At 41.6% G+C, this 23,286-nt stretch overlaps 1 protein-coding gene across 6 annotated transcripts in view; it reads right to left on the bottom strand.

Moving 5' to 3' along the window:
• Positions 1–23,286, bottom strand: part of AGAP1 (ArfGAP with GTPase domain, ankyrin repeat and PH domain 1) — a 292,152-nt gene that overhangs the window by 40,541 nt on the left and 228,325 nt on the right. For 5 of the 6 annotated variants that reach the window (XM_031604524.2, XM_031604523.2, XM_031604522.2 and 2 more), the window contains 2 exons: positions 5,947–6,101; positions 4,765–4,855 (listed from right to left, as the gene is read on the bottom strand). In XM_031604524.2, coding sequence (XP_031460384.2) covers positions 4,765–4,855; positions 5,947–6,101 — 246 coding nt within the window. Of the gene's footprint in view, positions 1–4,764; positions 4,856–5,946; positions 6,102–13,265; positions 13,344–23,286 lie in introns of all 6 variants that reach the window. The other variant, XM_090144531.1, reaches the window with a different exon arrangement.

Consider the following 23,286-nt stretch of genomic DNA (forward strand, 5'->3'; position numbering starts at 1 on the left):
CATCTCTAAGATCAGGGAGATAAGTACTAAGATGAAAATGTGATGCTTTGAACAGTCCCAGTTTTAGTGTACTAGCCAGAAGGATTCCACAGACAAAAAAAAAAAAAAAAAATAACCCTGCAAATGATAAGGCTGAGACAAACCTGACAAAAGCCGGGAAATTCAAAGTCATTTCCCAAGATGGTTCACTTTTTGTCACTGTCCTGTGTTATTTAAATCTAGGTTTGTATGAATATCCCTCTTCAACAAACATTCACTTCAACAAACGCAATGAAAGACTTTATGGGAGGAATTTTTGGTGGCTTTTTTCCCACCTGCTGTCACATCTTTTCTTCTCTCCTTACCCTGGGCCTCCCAAAGAATGAGGAGACTATCACAAATGACAAGCAGGAAAATCACCATTAATTGAGAGGGTAGGCACAATTTTTATTCAAATCTAAACAAAATTCTGAGCCGGTAAGAAATACGTTTCCAACGTCCCCTTCTATTCGTGCAAATGTTGTCAGAGGGCTTTGGTGATATTTCCAGTTTGTGCCACTGAAAATTAAAAAATTATTTTTGGCAACCAGAATATGCGCAAGGAATACATTTCTTAGTTTTCTGCCATGTCACAATTGGATAAAAATTACTAAAAGGATGCTTCAAATGGGTAAGCATAGGATTTCATTGAAAAAGCAGATCTTCTTCCATCAGTCTTCAGAAATGGAAATGAAAAAAAAAACCTGTAGAAATTAGTAGGAAAAAAAAAAAACCCACCAGAAGAAAACCCACCATCTTATTTCACTTAAGGAGAATAACACATCTTTTGTTTAAAAAGTTTCTGTCTAAGGTAAGTCTTACCCTAGGAAGAGACAGCAGGCATTTCAGATCTCCAGAAATACAGAAGACAAAACACCTGCCATGCTTTACAAGTCCTTGGGAAGATGAGCATGAAACATTCCCTTCCTGCATATTTGTCCAGGTCACCTCCATGAGTTACTTGCAGTGCCTTGCAGACAGAAGGGGAACTCGAGCAGTATGTGTGAAATACACTAAGGTGCTAATTTGTGTGTAAAAGCTTAAATGGGGCAGATATTCGTTTTGAATTGATAAACTGAGACTTGGAATGAAATCTCTGCCCCTGACCTGCAAAGGGTTATCTTCATAGATACAAAAGGTGTCAGGAGCTGAAAGAAGCACTAACTCGGAATGAAGCAAGAGAAAAATTACTGATTAATATTTTTACATGCCTCACTGTGTTAACATCCACTGTTTGGTCCCCATCAACATTCAGCAAGCTTTGGTACTCAATGGGTGCTATCTTTTCTGCATGGAGGAATTCAACTGCACTTTTTTTTGCTTCATATGCCCTTCCACGTCCGATGCCATTCTGTCAGCCTGTCCCTAAGCTGCCATCTGACACACAGCAACAAAACATGATGGGATGTGGTGGGAAGGTTCAGCCTCTACTGCCGTACCACCAGTGTCTGCCTCTGATGTTGTGGGGCAATACGGTAAAACAGGAGGCATTACTTTTGGAGCAGCCTTTGTAGATGACCATGGATGGCTCCTTGTGAAATCTTGTGTTCCTGTCTGCCTTTTCCTCTTATCCTATGTAGTCAGGGAAGTTTAAAATCTCATGCTTGAACATTTTAAGCTGTAACTGGTTTTTTTGGGGCCAAAAAAGGGCATTTTTACATTGTTGAATACTCCCAGATTATAGTTTTCTCCTGTAAGGACTTCCTCCCATTTTGACTTTAACCTCAATCAAATGGAATCACTTGAAGGCCAAAGCTTTGGAGACAACTGTTTTGGGAGAATCTCTCCATCTCCTTCATCACCGATGACATGAGGAGGCTGATGGAAGAGTTACCCATGTTAAATCATCTGGGTTCAGCATGGCAAAGAGTGCCAGTCTGAGCAGGGGCATCTTTGGAGAGAGGAGCAGAAGAGCGGGGAAAGGAGGAGCAGCAGTTGGTTGGGAAAGGAGGAGCAGCATCTTGCAGAGCTGGAGCAAAGAGAGAGAGGAAAAGGCCCAGCTTTTCAATCCTTTGAGAATTTTATTGTACATATAGAAAAAAAATGAATCTTGTGATGGGTCTGCTGAAATTAGCACTTCAGTGTTTGGCTCTCAAATCCAAAAAATACCACGGTAAGCTACTAAATAGACCGTTGGCCTGGAAAACTCATGATGAGACTCTCGTTTTTAGAGGAAAGCAAGATCATTGATATTCCAAGCTCCCCAGGCATCTGAAGGGAGTGAGCCAAGTTTATCCTCTGGCGTCATTACAACTGGAAGAGGCAGAAATGGAGCTGTGGGCAGAAATTCAGCCCCGGGGTAGGAAAGTTAGGACAGGAGTTTGACAAAGCTCAGCTCAGGACTGCTAAAGGGCCAGCAGGCCTGCAGCACGCCAGGACAACAAAGCAGAAATTCCCCAGTGAAACAAAAGTGCTGTAATGAAGTGCTAAAAAGCCAAACAGCTCTAGAAAGAGGAAGAATGAGGCTTCTGAAGTGGAAGATTGATGGCTCTTGAATAGAACCGAGGGACAGCAACATTCTCGTATTCCTTTGCTGTCAAACATCTGGCTTTGTGAGGAGGCAAATTACATCGGCTTGCCACAACAGTGCTGGTGTTTGTGATGCAAAGCGCTCTGGGGTAAGGCAGAAAGGGAGCAAAGGGAAAAAAAGCAAAGGCTGGCAACAAGAGCAGCGGGCTGAGGCTCACACCGAGCACAGCTTGACGTTCTAATGCACATCGCTTCGGAACTAGCCCAGATTTTTCAATACAGAGGCCTTAAAAGAAGGCAGGCCAAAAGGCAAGGAGAACCGAAGAGGATTTGAATCATCTCCAAGAATATGAACTACGACTTGAGTTTCCAGCTGAGGTTCCAAAATCACCCACCAACCTCCAAGCCATACAGCCAAGCCCTGCCAAAAAGGGCAGGCCCATCCTGCCCTCTGTCTGCAGCGTGTTCCTGGCACATCCCTCCTGCTGGCCAGCTTGACCCAAGGAGCAATCTGGATGAGGAACAACTGGGCTGACAGGAAAAGGAGAAAAAAAAAAGATTGGAAGGACACGTTTGCCTGCAGTAAATGAATCACATTTTTCTACTCTGTGTGGGGAACCAGTTAGCAGGGTGTAGGAAAATGCTACCCACATCTGTAAGACTGGAGCAGCAATCAGTCACACTCTGCTCAGATACTTCAGAGAAGCCAGGCGTACATCTTGGTCACTTGAAGACCTCATCCTTGTCATACAAAGCACAGCATCTTATACAGCTATTCCTTGTGCTATACCAAAACCTTGGAGTAAATCTGAGTGACTACCAGCTTAATATGAAAGAACGTGGAGAAATACGAGTCTTTTTGGCCTACACACGTTAAAACACCAGCCGAACTAACATTTTTTCCTTGCTTAACACACCCTGGATTACCAGCCAGTGGAACATAAAGACCTTAATTCATCAGTGTTGGTAAACCTGTGGTATTTCCAGTGGTGATCTCCTCCGAGCAGCTCAAAAAGCTGTTCTGACAGAGTCTGAGACCTGGTGCTCAAAGCCTAGTCCAGCCAAGGCTCGTATCCCTGCAGGCTGAACTGCTGGGGACAGAGCAGCTGCCTTTGTTCCTGAACCATCAGAATATGAATATCTGACAATTTTCAAAAGAATCAATTAAAATCAATCTGTGTGTGAAGAACATTTTGATGGCGTGGACTGGAAATGCTTGTTAATGTGCTAACCACCTTCCTTCAGCCCTTTTGAGGATGAAGCAGGGGACAATAGGTTTGCTTGCTCTGTGGATGATCGAATCAGCTCAATTGCCAGCTATGCAGACAGGAAATTAATCAGGCAAAAGCACTTGCACATCTGTATGAATGTTCATTTTAAATTTAACTGGGAAGTTTAAATGGCTTGAGACAAGGAGTCAAAATCCTAAGCAGTCAGTCTTAAAAAAAAAAAAATTAAAAAAAAGTACTCAAAGAAAAATAAATGAATATTTTTCCATTTTAAGCACATGTAAAATCACAAGAAAAGTTCTGACTTACAGATATCAAAGAAATAAAAATGCAGGAGTTCTCAGTCCTTCTGCTCCTACAACTAATTGCTTTAGAGCAAGAGTACTTCCTTTTTATGGCTTTGTTACAAACCTCTGGAACTAAAGAGCAACAGAATAATGACCTCAGCTGGGGTTAGTGAGGTGAAGAGCAGCTCAAAGTATTCTTGAGAACATTTCTGAACATTAGATATGTGTTAAAAAAAAAAAAAGAGGGAAAGAGACACAGAAAGGAAAAAACTCTCCAATCAGTTTTCTGGTATCCACATACAACAAGGAATAACTTTTGTTTCTTCTGATGAAACCAACCAACACACAAAAAAACCTCACAAATTAAGCTTTAATTCTCTGAAAATATGACCACAGTACGTATGTTTTCTCCACCCAAAGCAGGAAGAAAATGGAAGTAGCTGATGTCAAAGAGCAAACTCCTTTTCCCTTTTCTTCAAAGGAAAGCGAAGACATGTTCACATTTTAAGAGGTAAGTACAAGAGGGAAGAAAAAAAAATCAGGCTTATCTGACACAGTGTATATTAAATATAAATTCATATAAAATCAATCTGATTAAGCAAACTCCACAATGAAGAAGAGAGGTGAAAATAACATATGGAATGTAATACCAAAAAAGACAAAGCCCACGATGGACGTTCACCTATCTCTTGGCCAAGGAACCGAGGGCAGCTTTCTGAAGCACAGCACACCACGCTGCCTCCAGAAGCAGCTGTACTTACTCTGTGCTTCACAGTCCACGCAGTGGGAATTGCCTCTGATGTTCCTTATCGACTGAAGGGCCATGGCCTCATTCTGACTTGTCAGACGCGACTGGAAATGTGAAGAAAGGCGTATGGAACAAACAAGAGAGCAATAAAAAGGGTTAGATAACACCACTGTCAGCAAATGGGGGAAAAAAAAAACAAACAACAGAGCTCAGGTCAAGTCTGAATGAACAAGGATCCTGAAGTCCTTGGCCAATGCTCTTTGCTTGGATCCGGAGGGTCTGTCACCATGTGCTAGTTCAGCTCTTCCCAACTAAACCATCTGGTGGGCCTTCTGAGAATAAAACTGACAGCTGTAACAAACTATGGGCTCTCCGAACATAATTTTCAAATGAAAATCAAATATGGCCAGGTGTATTCCATCACAACAACATCTACTACACCCCTACTTGCTGTACTTACAGTATTTCAGTTAGTTCTTTCGACATGTTTTGAGACCGTGGACCTACTTTACAGAAGAAAACCTCTTGGAGCACTGTAGCAGGTTGAATATACTTAAGTATACTTATACTTGAGTATATATAATCAGAAAAGTCCCTTCTACAATCAAAATCTTAACAATGGATTCTTCTTTTCAGAATATTTAATACACACAAAAGCCAATCCTCTCTGTAGGCTCTGTGGATAGTGACTGCTACCAGCCATTCTTTGCCTCACTTTGTGTAAGTGCTCTAAACACAGGTGTTAGTATACATATATCTGTTATATACATATATAATATACATATTATATCTGTTCTGCTCCCTTAACATAAACATTACTACACGTGAATCCATGAAAGTCAGACACAAAAACAAATAGGCTGTGATTTTTCTCCATCTCAGAAATGTATAATCAAACATCTCCATCTCAAAAATGTATAATAGAATCAAACATTATTATCCCAATTATTATTGGAAACATATATTGGAAACAAACAACACACCTATGCTGGTAGGATGGGGTAATAAAGCAGGCATCATTGTAAAATCTGAGTTTTGCTTCCTGCAACCACATTGCTTAGATGGATAACGTGCAGCTCTAACACTACATGTTTTTCTCTAGGAGATGAGGTTTCAAGCTCAGCATTCTTGATTTTGCTTTCCTCAATGATCAACCACCTATTACTTCTTCTCAGTATTACCCCATGGACCATACCTTGTTCTTGCTGCTCTCACAGGACTGTAAACTGGCCAAGATCTGACTCTCTATGGCTTGTACCCACGCATCTCTTTCTTCGTATGTGGTAGCTTCAAAGTGCCAAGTCTGGCCAGTGAGAGAGACAATGATAAACTCAAAGTTTTCTTCTTGTTCTGAAAAAAAAAAAAAAAAAAGACATGCAATAGGAGAAAGTTTTAAATTTAAGGATATCAACAAATAGCAAGCTCAAGTCTGAATGTTGGAGATTTGAGGCTAAGTACATCCAACCCTGAGGCTGCACAATGCATCGAAAACAACTCACAGATCCAGCATTTTTCTCTCAAAAGACTACATGAATAAAGTACTATTTTGTTTAAACATACAGTTCTTGTGTGCATTTGCCTGTTCAGTGTTGAGCCTATCCAGTATCTGTATCAGTCTCTATCAGTCTCTATCAGTCTCTGTAAGACTAAGTGGCTAACACACGTTATTTAGACTTAAACCTGACATGCTAAGAGCTACACACTGTAAAAAAAAAACAACAAAACAACCCACAAAGTGTGTCCCAAAATAACTAAAAGGATGAATGCATTAGAAAGAGTTGACAATACAAAGTTTAACAGTTTACCCTCTTCCTTCGACCACGTCTGTACATGCAGAGATGCAAAATGCTGAAAGCAGATATATACATTTTTGGTCTACAGCACAGATTATAATACAGGATTAAAATCAGTTCAATCTATTCACACTGGGAGAGATGAGAAAATGATCCGAGAAGCTAGCAGAAAGGGTCAGTGAAAACCCCTCCGGGCCACTACAGAATAAGGACAAGTATTCAGGCCAAAGCACTGCAGCGTATGAAAACACCAACAAACCTAAACTAAATGGACGTGCTCTACCTACACATGGGATACCAAAATCAAATTAAAAAAGTCAAGGAGGCTGAGACGGAGATGGTGGAATCAGGAAGGGCAGGCATGAAGCATGAAAGGAGCATTACAACAGAGTTCTGGTGAGCATCAGACATGATGGGCTTTAGAAAAAGCATTCATTTGTCTACTGATGACTTATCAGATATTCAAGGCCACGAAACTCCTGCACTATCTCATCCAGAAGCATATAAAGATGTGACAAATGTAGAGCTAGCTTTAAATGCAGCACTGCTGTTCAATGGAAGTCATTTTTTCAACCTGTGGGATAATTAGTTTTCCTGCCTTCATAGTCAGATGTGCTGCCTGTCCTACTATTTAGGATAACACAATATTGCAGAACAAAAAACGAAGCACCTCCAGAAAGCCTTGCTGAAGGGAAGAGAGGCCTCACAAAGACCAGAGAAGGACATGGAAAAGTGAATCTCACACGCAGCAGCTTCCTGTAGAGTCCAATTTAGGAGATGTGTCATTCTTAGGCTTTTTAATGGCTTCTAAATGATAAAATCTTTGTACTTCCCAAGTCTTAATAAGTAAGAAATTTACAAATGCTGCCAATGAATCCTCCAGCTCAGAGCAATCTTCTACATAGAGTGCAACCTCTTCCATACACAGTCCTTCCCTGTGCAGGTATGTGATTTAGAGGCAAGCATGAAAAGCATGAATGCAAAGTTTTCAATGAAGTGCATATCAGGAGGAAGGAATCCAGGAACAGCAAAAAAGCCAGAAATGTTAAGCTCAAAGATTTTCACAGCAATTACTCATTGCAGGTGCTATTGAGGTGAGTGCATCAGTATGGTGGCCAGGAGCCCTCAATGTGCAAAAAGCAAGAAGAACACCTTGTTGGGATGCATAACAAGAGGAGACATTAGCATGGACAGAGTTAATGTATCTAATAATCAACAAGCACATACATATTTAATCTCTACAGTAATCCTGTTACAGCTCAGCCCAAAATTTCAGCATCCAAGTATGCAGTGAGTTCCCAGATTTACAGTTTCAGGACCTGAAAGAAGTGTATAGATCCAAGATATAGCATGACTGAATTCTCCCATCTAGTAATCCTGATCACATACCTAGGAATGTTATGAGCAACAAATTCTGCAATCCAACCTAGCCTGTAAGGGAGGTTTCAAATCCCATGCTCTAACAGTATCCCTGCAAGCTCTGCACAAAATGCTGCACCAAAGTCATTCCTCTGCTCATGGAAGACCTACTGCACAGTGCACAATGGAGACAGACATTTGGGACCACCATCAGCCATTTCCTCTGGTTATCCTGCACACAAAGCATCCTTACCCCAAAGGGAAGGCTCCCGTTTAATCTCCTGACCTTTGCTGCTGTGACCAGATGACACCGTGACAAAAGCTGGAAAACCTTCCAGCTGTGGTAACTGGGGATGGCCAAGTCCACACGTCAATGAGTTTGTCCCAGTACTGTGGGGATGTGTTAGGGCTGGGCTGGAAGGACGTCTTCAATTCATCAGCAAAGTTGGCTGACAACAGAACAAGTTTGCAGGAGTTCCCTGCTCTGTGAAACAAAGCAGCAGAGCCCACATCACATCACCTACAGAGCAGTGAGCAAACCAGACGTGCCATGCAGGTAGCAATCTGTAAATCCGGACCCATCACAAAAGCAAACAGAAAAATCCAGGCAGCAGAGTGGAATTGGTCATTTTTAGCCTTTAATAAAAATTACAGGTAGTGCTATTTAAACCCCTAGGAGCCCAATCACAACATTTTATTAAACGGTTTTCCATGTTTAACGGTTATTCATAGAAAGGTCCACTGTAATAGTATTTTAGCACCATCAACCTGTCGAAATCAACCTGCCCAATTACTCCAAACTACATTAATAACACCGGATATTACACTAATTGTGTCCAGTTTCTATGCAGACGAGGTCCTGTGGGGCTAATTTTTCATCCTCAGGGGCAAGCAACTCAGCCATCAAACTGATTTCACCAGGAATCCCTCCTCATTACACAAGTCCAGGCTGTCAAACTTTTTTGAAAAAGGTTAATGGGCCAATCAGTCATCAATTATTTCCTGGAGGCTCAGCAGACGAAGGGTTAAAGTGCTAAGAAACAGCTGCAAGTGATTTACATTTGGAAGTTATTATAGGACAGGAGATGTCTCAAATGTTGTGGGGCTGCTCCGTAAGCGAGGAGAGAGGTGGCTGAAATGGGAAATGAGCTGAAAGTGTTAAGAATGCGATATGGAACCCAAAGCATCGTTGAGCTTTGCTTTTACTAGAGGATGTGCAAGCAGTGAGGGTGAGGAAGGCTACACCAGATTGCATAGAGAGGCATGGAAGCCATCCTGAAGGGAGACTACATGGTGCTACTCTGTGCTGCTCTCACTGTTCTCTCTCTGTAGGAAGATAACTGTGTTCAACCCAAGTCAACATTTACTGTCCTCTGCCAAACAATGTGTGCTGCTACAGCCCACCTGCTCATGGAACACCGTACACAATTCCTTGGGAGCGTTCTGCAGGGGAAGCAAACAGGCATTCTGTATGCAACAGAGAGCAGTCTTAGAAAACGACCTAAAATAATCACAGGATACAATCAGTCTGTAACTTATTTCAGAGAGCTCAGGTAGGTCTGCTGAAACACAGCAAAGCACACATCCAGCAGCAGCACGCGTCTTGCCAGACCAATGAGAGCAGTTCTAAATGCTGGCCACATGTGTTTGCTGCTTCCTCTTCCCATTCCTTTCATTCTCACTATTACGAATTGCACAAGTAGCTGCACACCTCTGGTGTGGAGCCCTGGGCACAGCCTCATGCCAGCAGAAGGTATGGGTGTCATTCTGCCAGGCACCCTGCAGCCAGAAACTGCACCCATCCCAAAGGTTTGCCTTTCAGTGAAACACTACTGCTGCTTTTCCATGGGTATAAAATGAAGACTTGCCAGGATTAGGGCATTTCTCTTAGGCCCACATGATTATTTTGGCAGTCAGAAACAGAACTGGAGTTCTGACTTCTGAGGCATGGCTTTCAACCAGCCCCTTTCATGCCAGCTCATGCATCTGCACAATGTAGTCATCATCAGTGCTACCTTGGTAAATGAACAGCAAGTCGCTGTGCACATCTGGTGCATGATACCAGAAACAGTAAGTGTAGAACCAGAAGACTCAATGGCGTATTTCAAACACCCATAAAGCATCTTCTGGAGTTGAGGTTACAGCTTCAAACCTATCCAGTGCAGTCTGAAGTAACACTGAGACTCATCCCACGCCAGCATCCTTCCTTAATAACCCACAGTCTTTTGTTCTTGAAGATGATAATGAAAAACTTCCCTAGCAATCAACATTAGATGTTTACAACATACAATTTGTTCACAACAAAGGTGTTATTTATGTACTGTGTCATGAGAACCATCACTACCTTTTGCCACTTGGTGTAAATTATCCCTGTAAGTTGGAAGATAAGTATGTTTATTAGCAGCATCAATTAAAGAAATATTTGTGCCACGTCCCACTGGGCATGACTATGCTAATACTTCTCTCCCCTTTCCAAACCCAGTGTCTAAATCTAATTAGTTTTGAAAATCAACCCTATCAAGACAATATAGCTCTGCTATCAGTTGCCCACAGCTCTTGATAAAGGTTGTGTTCCACTGGAAGAATGGTTCAGTATCAGTGTTTTATAACTGCCCATCAATGACAAACTGATGATGAAAGGCTCAAGGGACAGATGCTCTCCCTCCACCATATGTACTTACTTTATTTGGATGCCAAGCCAACACGGTTCAGAGAACACCATGAAGTCATTTTTAAACTCAGTTCATACAGTATGCAAGTCTGTACTTGCAATAGGTGTTTCCTAGTGTGCTTCACTTTTTAAACCATCCATGTTTCAAAGATGAAGACCTTTCTTGGCTAAGCTGACCAGACAGAGCTCACCTTTGGTGCTCTAACATCCCCCCTCTCCATCTGCACTGCTTAAGCCAACATGAACTTTCTGCCCAGGTGAAACACTGCTGCAAGAGCATCAACAGCTTTTAAACAGACTGGCCACTTTCAGGGAGGACACTCAGCTTAGCATGGCATAGAGCAAAAGGTGACCTTGTGCAAGCAGAAAGCACGAGTGACCCAACCAAACTGAAGCCCATGCAGATGCTCCCCTCTGCTAAGCACCTATGGAACAGTTGCAGCACGCACATCTTTGCCTTCTCCATCTTCACTGCAGATTTTCCTACATGGAAACAGCCTAAAGACCGAAATCACAGTGCCAGAATTAAAAAGTAGCCAAGAAAAGCTTCTTAAAATTGTCCATGATGCTAACATCTTTGTTCTGTAACAATGCAGAAGTGCAACTGAGCAAGCACGTGCTAAAAACTAAAGCAGATTTGTTATTCTGGACTGTCATTTCCTATCAACATTTTCTTTTTTGAAGGCATAATTATCTAAACATGTGGCTTTTAATACTTACACTGCTCATTAACTCTGCATTTGCCAGTCTCACAACTGCAGCTATGGCACTGAGGGGAAGCACATGGGCCCAGAGATGCAGAACTATGGAGAACATCAGACCCTTCAGTTTTCAGTAGGGGTAAAACTTCCAAAAAAGATACACTTGCCTAACTTCAGAATTGTATTTCGATGGCATCTCTCAAATCCCTTTGGACCAGGGCTATCAGGAACCTGTTCCCATAAGGTTGTTTATTCAGTGTGCCTTCCATAGGTGCAATAGAAGATTCTTCAGACTAGACAGGCCTCAAACCCCAAGATTTTAGTACACAAGGGATATCTTTACACACATTTCAAGCTTACACTTTAATAACAGGTGCATATAAAGTCTCTCCAGGAGTAAACCTGTAACAGCAAGCATGTCTGAACATCGACTGAAAGAAAAAAGCCAGCACACAAATACAAAATGATATGTTAATAAAAAAAAAAACGACTTATTTTCGTGTTAAATAGCAAAAGAAAGCAAAGTATCAATGTCCAATCACCTTCTTCTCTCACTCTGCACTTGGAAGAGACAACAGCATGATCAAAACAGACCGCATTTGCAACTGTTGCTGTGAAAGGTAATAATTTTCCATTTACGACGAGAAATAAACCAAAATCATAATTAAAAAAGCCTCCTTAACAAGGCGCCGTAAAATCCCACTTTTGTTTCCCACGTACACTTTATTTGGCAGTGAGAGCATGGCATCCAGCAGCAATCCAGCAGTAATTGTGCAAAAAAAAGGACGGTGATATAAATCACCAAAGGTTAATGATCAGGATGTGAACAGAGGGACTTGTTTACAGAAATAGCATGCAATTTAAAATTTACAAGAGATTTAATGCCACTGCTTGGCAATCACTAAAACCAACAGCCCAGAAAACAGTGACATTAAGAAAAATATTACAGTTATAATCATTCCAAAATAAGTCAATTAGTGTTAGGGCATGCGCTCGCGATTACTTGACCCATTTGGTTTGCACTTAAGTGAAAAAAAAGAAAAAAAAAATCCTCCTTCCCAACATCGTATTGAGAGTACTGAGTTGTGACCTATTTTGCATTCCATATTTCTTACATGCTGCTGGAGATGGTGGCAAAGGTTTTGTTTTTTTTCTCCTCTCCCGGCTTCCGATTCATTCTGACCTTTTGACATTTTGTAATAATAACAAAAAAAAAAAAAAAAGGAAAAAAAATAAAATAAAAAAAGAAGGAAGTTTATAATTATGTTGTTCAAACGGAGGTGGTGGAGGGGAGAAAAATCCAATGTGCTCTCATACAAAAGCCACGCTGGCTTGTCTTCGGTGGGAAAAAAAAAAAAAATAAGAGCAACGTAAGTCAATTTGTGAACTTTGGCACCGCACGACCTTTAGAAATACAACAATATACAGAATTTACAAGCAAGAGCAGCACATGCAAATGACCCGGCACTGTCTCGCCTTTGGATTAGAGCTGCAAAGAGCATTATGGAGAACGCTTTCACAAAAACAAATTAAGACTGTTGCTTAAATGTCACGGCACACCATTGTATTAGGCTACAGATCATTACACCTGATACTAACACTTTTAAAAACTGTAATAACTTCGGAAATATTACATCGAGTGGCCACATGTAGAAAGGGGAAATAAAGAAATAAATAAATAAAGGAAGAAAATGGGTTCTTGAAGTAATTTAAACATCACCACTCCACGACTAGAGGGAAAGGTCAGAATTTAAGTAAGCTGAAAGGAACATGAATGGTAAAATAAAATGGGCAAAACAAAAAGATGAAAAGACCGCTGGAATGACTCTGCAAACATAAGATGAAAGCACACATGCTTTGGGCAAATTTGATTTCCATTCCTGCATTTGGTGGGAGACGCAAGGAGGACAACTTCCAGAGAAGCAGGGTAAAAAAAAAAAAACAAGGTTAGAGAGAGGGGGTGTTCATCTACAACGTGTGGTTTTGTTACCTTCAGTGTTGGTGCTGCTGCTGCTGTATATATTTCGCAGGCTACCAACACGGTTTAGTTTCCAAGCTTTGCGTTTGGCTGCATCCAGAGAGCAGAAGGGGGAGAGAAAACAAAGAGAATAGAATAAAAATAAAGAAAAAGGAAAAAAAAAAAAAGAAATGAAAAAAAGGGGAAAAAAAGAAACATCAAAATAGCATGTGAAGTAAAATACGAGCACAAGCCTGTTACGTGTGAAGAGCTACACACAAAGTGCACACGGGACTAAACAGCCTCTTAAATCCTCACACCGTATGGAAGGCTTCTTCTTTCTTGGGAATGATTTTTAAATCTCTAAAAGGTGACAAGATCTGGCAAGACCAGATGGACCTGCTATTGGAACAGACAAAAAGAGCAGCAGAAATAAAAAGGCACAACGTGTTTGTACAAGGGACACATAACCAGACAAAACAACTGCAGTACAGTGCTATTTCAGAGGGAGAATCAGCCAGACGAGTTGCTTCTTTACCCTGGGCCATCCCACATAGAAGGAGGGAATGATGTATCTGCTAAGTGATACCTCTACAAGCCTTCCAGTCACCTCACCTTGTCAAATCTGTTCTGCAGCATCAAGGAAGAGATCTCTGCAACCAGCAAGAACTGGATGAATATCCAGATCTCCTTCCCAGCAGCTCGCAAGGACCTTCATCATAGAATCATCACAGAATGGTTGGGTTGGAAGGGACCTCAAGGATCACGAAGCTCCAACCCCTCTGCTGCATGCAGGGCCACCAACCTCCATATCTAATAGTAGACCAGGCTGCCCATCCAAGCTGGCCTTGAACACCTCCAGGGATGTGGCATCCACAGCCAATCTGGGCAGCTGTTCCAGCACCTCACAGCTCTCTTGGTAAAGAAATTCCACCCACAGACAGGGGAAAGCCTTGAGCTCAGATATGAGGCTTCTAAGAAGGACAGTGCCACTTACAGTGCTATTAATTATGATTAATTTCTCAGCCATGTTTTCTCCCTGAACATTCCTCCACTCTAATTCAGCTTATTACAAAGAAACCCACGGTAAATCTGGAATAAGATCCCATCAGCATCTCATCCTAAGCAGGATATCACATAACACAGTGAGTAGTGTGAGAAAATATTTTCAGAATTTTCTTTCTAAATTTAACAGATATTTTTTAATGCCCCAAAGAACTCAGGCTTTACGTCTGCTTCCCACAGACCAGGCTGCCCAAAGCCCCATCCAACCTGGCCCTGGGCATTCATAGCAATCCATGCAGCCCGTGCCAGGGCCTCATTGCTCCCATCAAAGAAAGGCTATGTTAGATCTGTCTAATTTGTAGATCTAGATCTACAAATTAAGGTTCATCAAATCTAAAAATATTTTCATTATAAGCATCCTTCAATTTGAAAAACCTTCCTTTTTAGAAATGTTTAACAAGTCCCAGCAGGTACCAGCAACCAGAGAGGCACCATTTCCCAGCTGAAACCTTGTTTTTCCTGAAAAAAAAAAAGAAATTTACATATAAATAGGCAAAATCGAGGTTTGGCATGCTTAGAAAAGGGAGAATGTTTCCAGTATACAAAGACCTTTTCCCAGTCCGTTTTCATTTTTCATACTTTAATCACATGCTCAGGTATGGATATATAAGCAGGAAGTGAACTTGCAGCCTGGTTTCCCATTAACCTATTGATGAAATAATCCATTTTAATGTGTTAAGTGTCATGCCTTTTTCCTCTTTTTAAAGGAATGGATCCTTTTTTCAATGATGCTGAGGTCCTGATACATCCCAGTGTGTCCTTTAGCACTGATTAGACTCCGGCCTGCTTCCTCGTGGTGCTCTGCTATCTCTGAGAATTCACTAATATTATCACCATTAGGGTTTGGACAGTGCCAAATGCAGCTTCTGTGGTGTGATTGATGTATGTGTGACCAGCAGGGCCTGGCCCAGCCATCCTATCCCGACTGCCTTCAGAATTACAGCCTAACTATAAATTTCTGCTGCCTACAAACAAGGCCTAAGCAGGCACTAGATGTTGTTATTTGCTTGATCTGTCATTGGCTTATATACCAGAATATTCTGTTCCATACAGTCTGGATTCACTCTCAGGTTCAAAAGTTAGCTCAGCATAAGCTCTGGTTGCCAGCTCTGGTGATGTACGTGTGTATATACAAACAAAACCAAGGAAGGCAGGACTGGATTCCAATAAAAATCTATTAAAAATGCTTCATTATTTAACAGAAACAAAGCTTTGTAATTACAAAGATCTTTATGGCAGATTCATTTGCTGAAGCATTTTTCACACAGAGGTGGTGAGGCACTGGAACAGGTTGCCCAAGGAGGCTGTGGATGCCCCATCCCTGCAGGCATTCAAGGCCAGGCTGGATGTGGCTCTGGGCAGCCTGGGCTGCTGGTTGGTGACCCTGCACATAGCAGGGGGTTGGAACTGGATGAGCACTGTGGTCCTTTTCAACCCAGGCCGTTCTGTGATTCTATGATTCTATTTTCTGGAAGCCTATCTTCTTTACAAAGATACCAAGAAGCATCCCTAGTTAGAGCTCCAAAGAAACCCAAACACCTCTCTCAATGTCAAATACCCGGAATGTAGGTGTCTACACCCAAAAAGACACCAGGTGTTTGATTCACCTTGTCCTCAAATTGCAGCTTGTATTCCACCTGCTATGCTATGCTCCTACAATCTGAATGACTAATGGATTTTAATAACGTTTTGAGAAAAATCTGATTAACATCGACACTTGCCCTGACCTCCAGCTTCACCGTCGACAGCAAAACAACATCTAGCAGCAATCAAAGCCTTCCCCCATCCCGACTAGTGTGTAGGCATCAAGTGGGAGCACAGTTTCTGATCTTCACCAAGCTCATTAACTCCAGAATGTAGATCACCAAGATTAAGCTCTTACCTTCGCCAGACAAATTAATTTGTGCTTCCAAAACTCCCAATCTGGACTAGCACAATAAGTCATTACCCATCACCCAATGACTCCGAGCTCTGCTTTTAACAACCCTGCAAAACAACACCTTCATTGTTGCAACATCCAACTGCTCACGCCATCACCCAGCAGCTCCTCCCAGTAGTTACCATAGGAAGAAATCACAAAGAAAAAACTGGGGAAGCTTTGACTATTGGGAGGCTGGCGTGTGGTTTTATGACAAAGGGTTAAAATGATTTCTTGAGCTCTTACAGAGATGCTGCTCTCTATTTCCCCATCTATGACCTGACTCACGTGGCACACTCAGACATCTAGTTTGAACATACCAGTAAAAGGGACTAGAATCAACTGCACAGATCTGCGAGGAGGAAAGAATGATGCACTTCTACATGACAGTGTCAAGTGTTACAATGGGCCATATGGACGTTTATTTTTTATAGCAGGAACTGCTTCCCAGGTCGGACAGAGGTCAGCAGTTGTTGAATCATCTCCATGCACTGTAAAAGAAGCACACACTACCAAAAGAGACACGGCAGTCCCAGTTGTGTTTCTTTTCGTGTCATTCTTGTAATCCTAATTTTTGTGTGCTCAATTTCCATCATTCATTTGCCTCTTTTAAAATTTTGGCAAGCAAGACTCCCATTCTTTTGTTGTTGCTGTTGTTCTAAACAAGCTTTTCCAGCTTCTTTCTTAAAAGAAATGACCTCCACCAGTTCGTCTTTCTGTTTCACCAGCTGCAGGAATGACAGAAAGCTTCCAGATCTACAACCCGGACTTCAAAATCAAGAAAAATCTGGGTTTTCTATGAAAAGCCTCAACAAATCAAACACGACATAGGATACCTGGGGCTTAATGTGAAGAAATGCTACAGCTTGGAAACTGCTAATGGACAGAAGGTACCTGTGCCTATAAGAGTGCAAGGGAGCCACGATGACCTTGCTATGACTCTGTAGAGACTGGATGGACTCAATGTAGACGACCAGAGGCAATCCCACTCTTATCTGTCTTCCAGGTCCTTATCTTCACGACTGCAGTTTGTAAGGCATGGGCTGCAATCCACACCCACTGAAGTGGAAGCTGTACAGGCTATTTAATAGCTTAACAGGCCTTTGAACATCCAAATAGCATTGTAACAGAGCTTTACAAAACGACTCTAAACAGAAAAGCCTTTAAACTTAGTGGGATATGATGACACATTGGGTCTCCGTCCATTACAGTGAAACCTGATGATGAAATAGGGGCAACAGTTTGCCATTTCAGCTAAAGCTCTGGGATGGCATCCGGCTGTACCTGGAGGCACAGACAATCCCACATCTGCTGACAAATCCAAGTATTTCACTTCGTGAGCTGAATCACACTTCTTTAACAAACATGCTGCGTGCAAAATGAGCTGGAACACGTATGTTTTAAGCGTGCACGTCTTAAAGAGAGAGCTGGCATGCCAGCAGATGAAGAGGAGAATTAGGCTTTGGAACAGCCTTTTGTTAAGATACGGAGTAACTGGGAATCAATTAAGCTTAATGACTCCCAATTACCACACATCTTCGTATTTGTTCAGGCAATAACTTTACATCTGTGACCAACCCCTTGCAGACAAAATTTCAGTGTTTGCTTTCTTTAATAGAGATGCTATTTATACTGCGTTAATGAATCTACTTTTCCCATCTAATTTTGATTAGTTAGGTATTGTAGTAAATATGTTTACCACCCTACGATCAGACATCATTATTTCTAAAAGCACCTACTGTATTACTGATGTGTGTCTCTGATGGTCCATCTGTTTAATACCTATATTATTTTCTAAGGATGCTTCAGATACCAGTCACCTAAACACCACATTAATCCCCTTCAAGTTGCTCAAATTAAATTATTTGTGCACATTGCTAAGTAGAAATATGCTTTTGTTCTGAAGGGACTGAATGTTTCCAGTCTCACCCTACAAATCCTCCTCCACCGCAGTACAGAGAAACTACAGACTTGTTAATGTCACCTCTGGTCTCCATGTGACAGAGTTCTTTGTTGATTAGATAAATAGTCCTCAGATAGCTGATTAAAAAATGATGTAGCCGTTAGGTTGTGTGTCCAAGCCTTGTCAGCCATGTTGGATGTTAAAGTGTGCATGAATTACATCCCTGGAGTGTGCTGAACAGTGCTGATTAAATGAGGCACGCCACAGCCCTCAGCATCAATTATCAGAAATAATAGGATCTTTTCACCTACGCTGGAGGAAGGGGGCTGGGGATGGAGTCAGCATGCCACTCATTTCTCAGAATATCTCATCATCATAAGCGCAAAATAATAACACTGCTCATTCACCTAAGGACATTTGTTTATTTTCATTGTGCAACAATAAAGACTGAGAAGATATATGGGGATAAACCTTCTCCCAAAGCCTGTGCCAGGTGAACTTTTACATACAAAACCCGTGTGACATCTCCCTAGAAAACCAGAGGTATATAAGTCCTGGGTAAAACAGGCAAACCTGAGTGTCGGAGGGGTATTTAAGGATAAGCTCCAGGACAATCTACATAAAGTTGCCACCACACTGGGGGAAAGATTCCACAATTCAGCCCTCCTCAGGCTCATTTTCAACCCATTCTGCACCAGGAGTGGCGTCAATCGGCTGCAGATTGGGGACTTTCCTTTTTTTTGGTGGTCAGCAGAACAGCAATTTGCTCAACAAGATGATGCTCTTTCATAAGAGGGCTGAAATTACTTCATTGAGATGCAGCCCAGGAGATTCTTACACTACTTAAACTTGTTTCTTCAACTGTGAAGGGGCCTGACACCCTGCATAGAAGCAGCAATGATGAAAACTCCCCAAAAAGGGATTAAAAAAAATAAAATAAAATAAAATAAAGGGTATACGTACAAAATATAGAGAATGTTAAATAATCTCTATACATTTTGTTTCTATATGACCGTAAGGATCAATATACACGCTGCTCTTCTGTATTGACTAACAGCTCAGAGCTGCATGCAGATCTCTTACATCAGGCTTTTGAAGTAAAACACCTTTAAACACTTCAGTGCTACTCTGAGCTTTCCAAATGTTTGTTCTCTGTACTGATGTTAACAGGACACGTTACCCTCTGGACCCCAAAATGGAGCTGAAATGCAGAATATATAACCACTGCATTATTATTCCATAAAAACAGAAGCCAAAATCTGACAGTAATCGCCCATAATGTATTAAATTGAAAACCAGGATACTCAGAGAAGGAAGCTGATGGGCATCAATGGAAATGACTAAAAATGCCAAGTCGAAGTAGCTCATATCCCACTAACCCACTTTAGGCCTCTCCCAAATTAAAATCCTCTCCAGGACTCTGCTTCAAAGCCACAAAACACTCCAACAGCAATACTTCCATTCACATTAATACTTCATCACATTTGGCTCAGCTTTTGCGTGGAACATTTGAAATAGAGGAAAAAGATGGAAACGTGTTCATACTCCAACCCGTGGCAGGGAAGAAAGTGACTTTAATTAAACGCTTCTAAAAAACGTTTTAAATTCCTTCTCTCTCCTTTGTCTTTAATTCCACTCTGCCGCACTGCTCTACAGAAACTTTTGCAGTAGGCAAAAGGCTAACTAAACTATTCAGTGCATTTCCAATACACTATAAATATACCAGATCCAAATCGACAAAAGTAAATGTTAATTGGAAACATTTTTCTCAGTTTTTCATTATCTGAGCAGAAAATTATGGGTCTTTTATACACACACACAAAATCCTTTTCAACCACCTAGAAAAATTATCTTTTAATAAAAGCTTTAAATTATACTATCATATTTCAAAGGCAACGAACAGTTAAAGCAGCTAATCAAAGGTATAATTATTTAATGACTACTACTCATGCTATCTAACAGGGCCATAATTGCTTGGCTGTGATCACTAGACCACCAGCTTCAATACTGGAAAACAAGTACTTTGCTTGTAGCATTTGATCGACCAATTTCTGAGGTTAGTTTCTCCAATTGGGTTGACTTCACAAAGCTGGCTGACTTATTACGGGATGAGATAATCACTTTGTCACGCTGCCTCCATTTGTTTTTGTGCTAAAAACGGAGCGGGGACATAAAGCACCTGAGAGCGTGCAAAAATATCACCCTGACAAAATGCTATTTGTCAAAATCATCATTGATCTGTGTCATTTTTAAGGACACGTGACAGTTTGCTGTTTATTGTCCATATTAATCCCTTGTAACTAGCGTGGGACATGTGGGGAACACGTGCTGTCTGCAAGCAGCCTACCCTCTTTCTGCTCCCCAGACACAGCATTGACTCAGTGGAAAGAGAAAATGCTCCCCTGCCTACCCCATAGAGAACCACTGGTTTTATGGCAGGATGGATTTATTCCTGCTTCAGACCATCAGTTTCATCTATGGACAGGGAGATGAGGATTTTGTCTGGGGCTGACGAACAAGCAGCATTTAAATCCATTATCCAAAGATGCACTGCTCTACGCCCTTCTCCCTCTCTGACTGAATGAAGCCCCATTCTGTTGATAGCCCAAGCAATTACCGTCAAGAAAACAGTTCCAAAACAACAGGAAGAGCTGTTTCTGCTCAGAGGAGTGATATTTTCATGGCTCATCTTGGATTTATTTCCTTCTGCGTTTAATAAAATGATCTTAACACAAAAAGGGAGACTTCCCACTATACACTTCCCACTATACGCACTGTTATCATAGCAAGAACGTAAGTTGTCCATAGAAACCTTTTAAGGTAAAATTAAGACAGATTGGGCATTGGAGTCATGGTGCGAGTTCCACCTTTTACCTATTCTGCAATGTAAAGCGATTGCAGAATTGAATGGAAATCTCAATTTAAACCCCTACAACTGGACAACTTTTCATCGCGTTGAATCCGTGTCACCCGCGCCGCTATGAAACAGAAGTTGGTGCTATGGCAATAAAAACGTGAATAAAGGACACGTCTGTGGTAAGATTTCACAAGCAGACCACTCTTCTGAAAAGCAATCATTGCTCACATCAGTTCCTACGGGCCATAGATACACAGCCTAGGTACAGTCTATGCATGCACCCTACATAAAACAGAGGCAAGACAACTTTGCTAGAGATCTAAATCTTGCTCAGCAACACAAGCAACCTCAACTTGTGCAAATAACACCTTAGAAAAGGGTATCCATCAAGTACACCCCACCACCCAGTAAAACTAAGTCAGTGTTAGGCATTTAATAGTTCAGCACGTTACTCTGCTTCTGGTGAAACCTTTCATGTTAGCACAGGGATTCCTCACTAGAGATATTCAAGTTGGAGAGATTTACTGTGTCAAGGTCTTTCCCTACAAACTACCAGCCCATCCATAATGATTATTTCTCTACAAACCTGAATGCCTGTGCTCAAACAGGAAGGTCACCAGCTCCCCTTTTGACTGCGCTGACACGAGAGACAGCTTTCGACTCACCCCCCTTCACCTGGCTTCATTTAGAAAACAGAGACCCGTAGATCTGGGCCCTGCCCTACAAGGAGGATGACCTGAGGGTTAATCCCATGCAAAGTACCTCTGTCGTAGCACAACCACAAAGCCTGCATCTAGGCTTGCTAACAGGACATCTCTAATCATCAGTCGTATTTTGGGACAAAACCTACAAAATTAAATTGCTGACTCAAAGCTCCTAGCTCAAAATGGGCAATGGGACAAAGAACCTCGGACCTTTCACAAGCAATTTACGCAGCTGCCAACTTAACTTTCAAAACTGACAGCTCAACCAGTGGTTACCACTGTGACCTACAATGGGACACGAGGTCTCTTTGGGCAGGTCTCTCAACCCAGCTCTGCTAGGGAGAAGGCAGCTATTAAAATGGAAGAATCTTAAACTTGCTGTGAAAAGAGAAAAATTGGGACAATGGAAGATTCATCATTTTGTCTCTTCGCCATGGATGGCATCTGGATTTCAAGGGTACGATGTGCAGGACGCTACTGTACTAGATTGGGATCTTCAGATTTACAGAAAGCTGTTTGTTTTAACTTAAAAGTGAAAAAAAAAAAATAAAAACAATAAAATGGAGATGCTCCTGGTGTGGTATTACCCAACAACTGCCCAGGTACTGTTTTGAACAAAATCCAGCAAGATGAAGGTTAACTCCTGCAGCTGCTCTTACATGCAAGTTATCACGCACCTGTAATTTGGCTTACTCCTGAAGCTGTATTTGCAATTTCCCAATCCCTTGGGAGATGCTGCGATTAGAGTTTTAAAGTCTGAGAAAGGAGGGCGCCGTTTTGTATTTGCATATTTTAAACACTGTACCTTTTGTCAGCCCGTAAGCAATGATGGCGTGACAGCATGATAAAGCAAAACCAAACGAAGAGACCCAAATGAAGAGACTCCTGTCTAAGTGGCACTGCCTTTCACCCCCCCCACTGCAGCACTGAGTAACAACTGCATTTTATCCGGAAAGATAAATATTAAATCCTGCATTTACATCAGATGCTGGTGTCACATGCCTCCTCGCTAGCTGAAGATCTGAGTTGTTAACTACCAAATGGGTAAATGACAATGGCTGTTACTAATCGCTTATTGAATAATGAAACTGACACAACTGATAAAAGGTTTCAATCCTGGGAAAAAGTGATTTATAGTATTTCACTCTACTGGCACTGTTATTTGTATGACAAATGGTTGGACAGACACCAGTTAATCTCTGCACACCTCCAACTCTGATGTGGCAGCTTCTGCCGGAGCATCCAAATAATCAAGAACAGCTAACAATACAGCCGCGCCGTCGCGAGGGGCTGAATGCTGGTATTTTATCAAGGCTGATCCCCAAATCAATTTACGCAATGGATTTTTTTTTTTTTTTGGTGGGGGGAGGGAGCATGTGGCAAGCTTCCTTGCCACGCATCATAAAAACGATAAGCCACAGCTTGCAGCTAGGCAGATAGGCCATGCTCCTGCGGCACCGAAATGAAATCATCAATACAACGAAGGCGTTAATGATTCCAGAAAGCTGTGTATAGTTTATGGATTTTCTCGATGGTAAAATCTGAACTGTGGCATCATAGGGAGCTGTCAAGACTGCTTGTTATGTTGCAGTGCAATACTGTATTGC

This window comes from Phasianus colchicus, chromosome 7 (assembly GCF_987193195.1).
Source record: "Phasianus colchicus chromosome 7, bPhaCol1.hap1.1, whole genome shotgun sequence".
NCBI lineage: Eukaryota > Metazoa > Chordata > Aves > Galliformes > Phasianidae > Phasianus > Phasianus colchicus.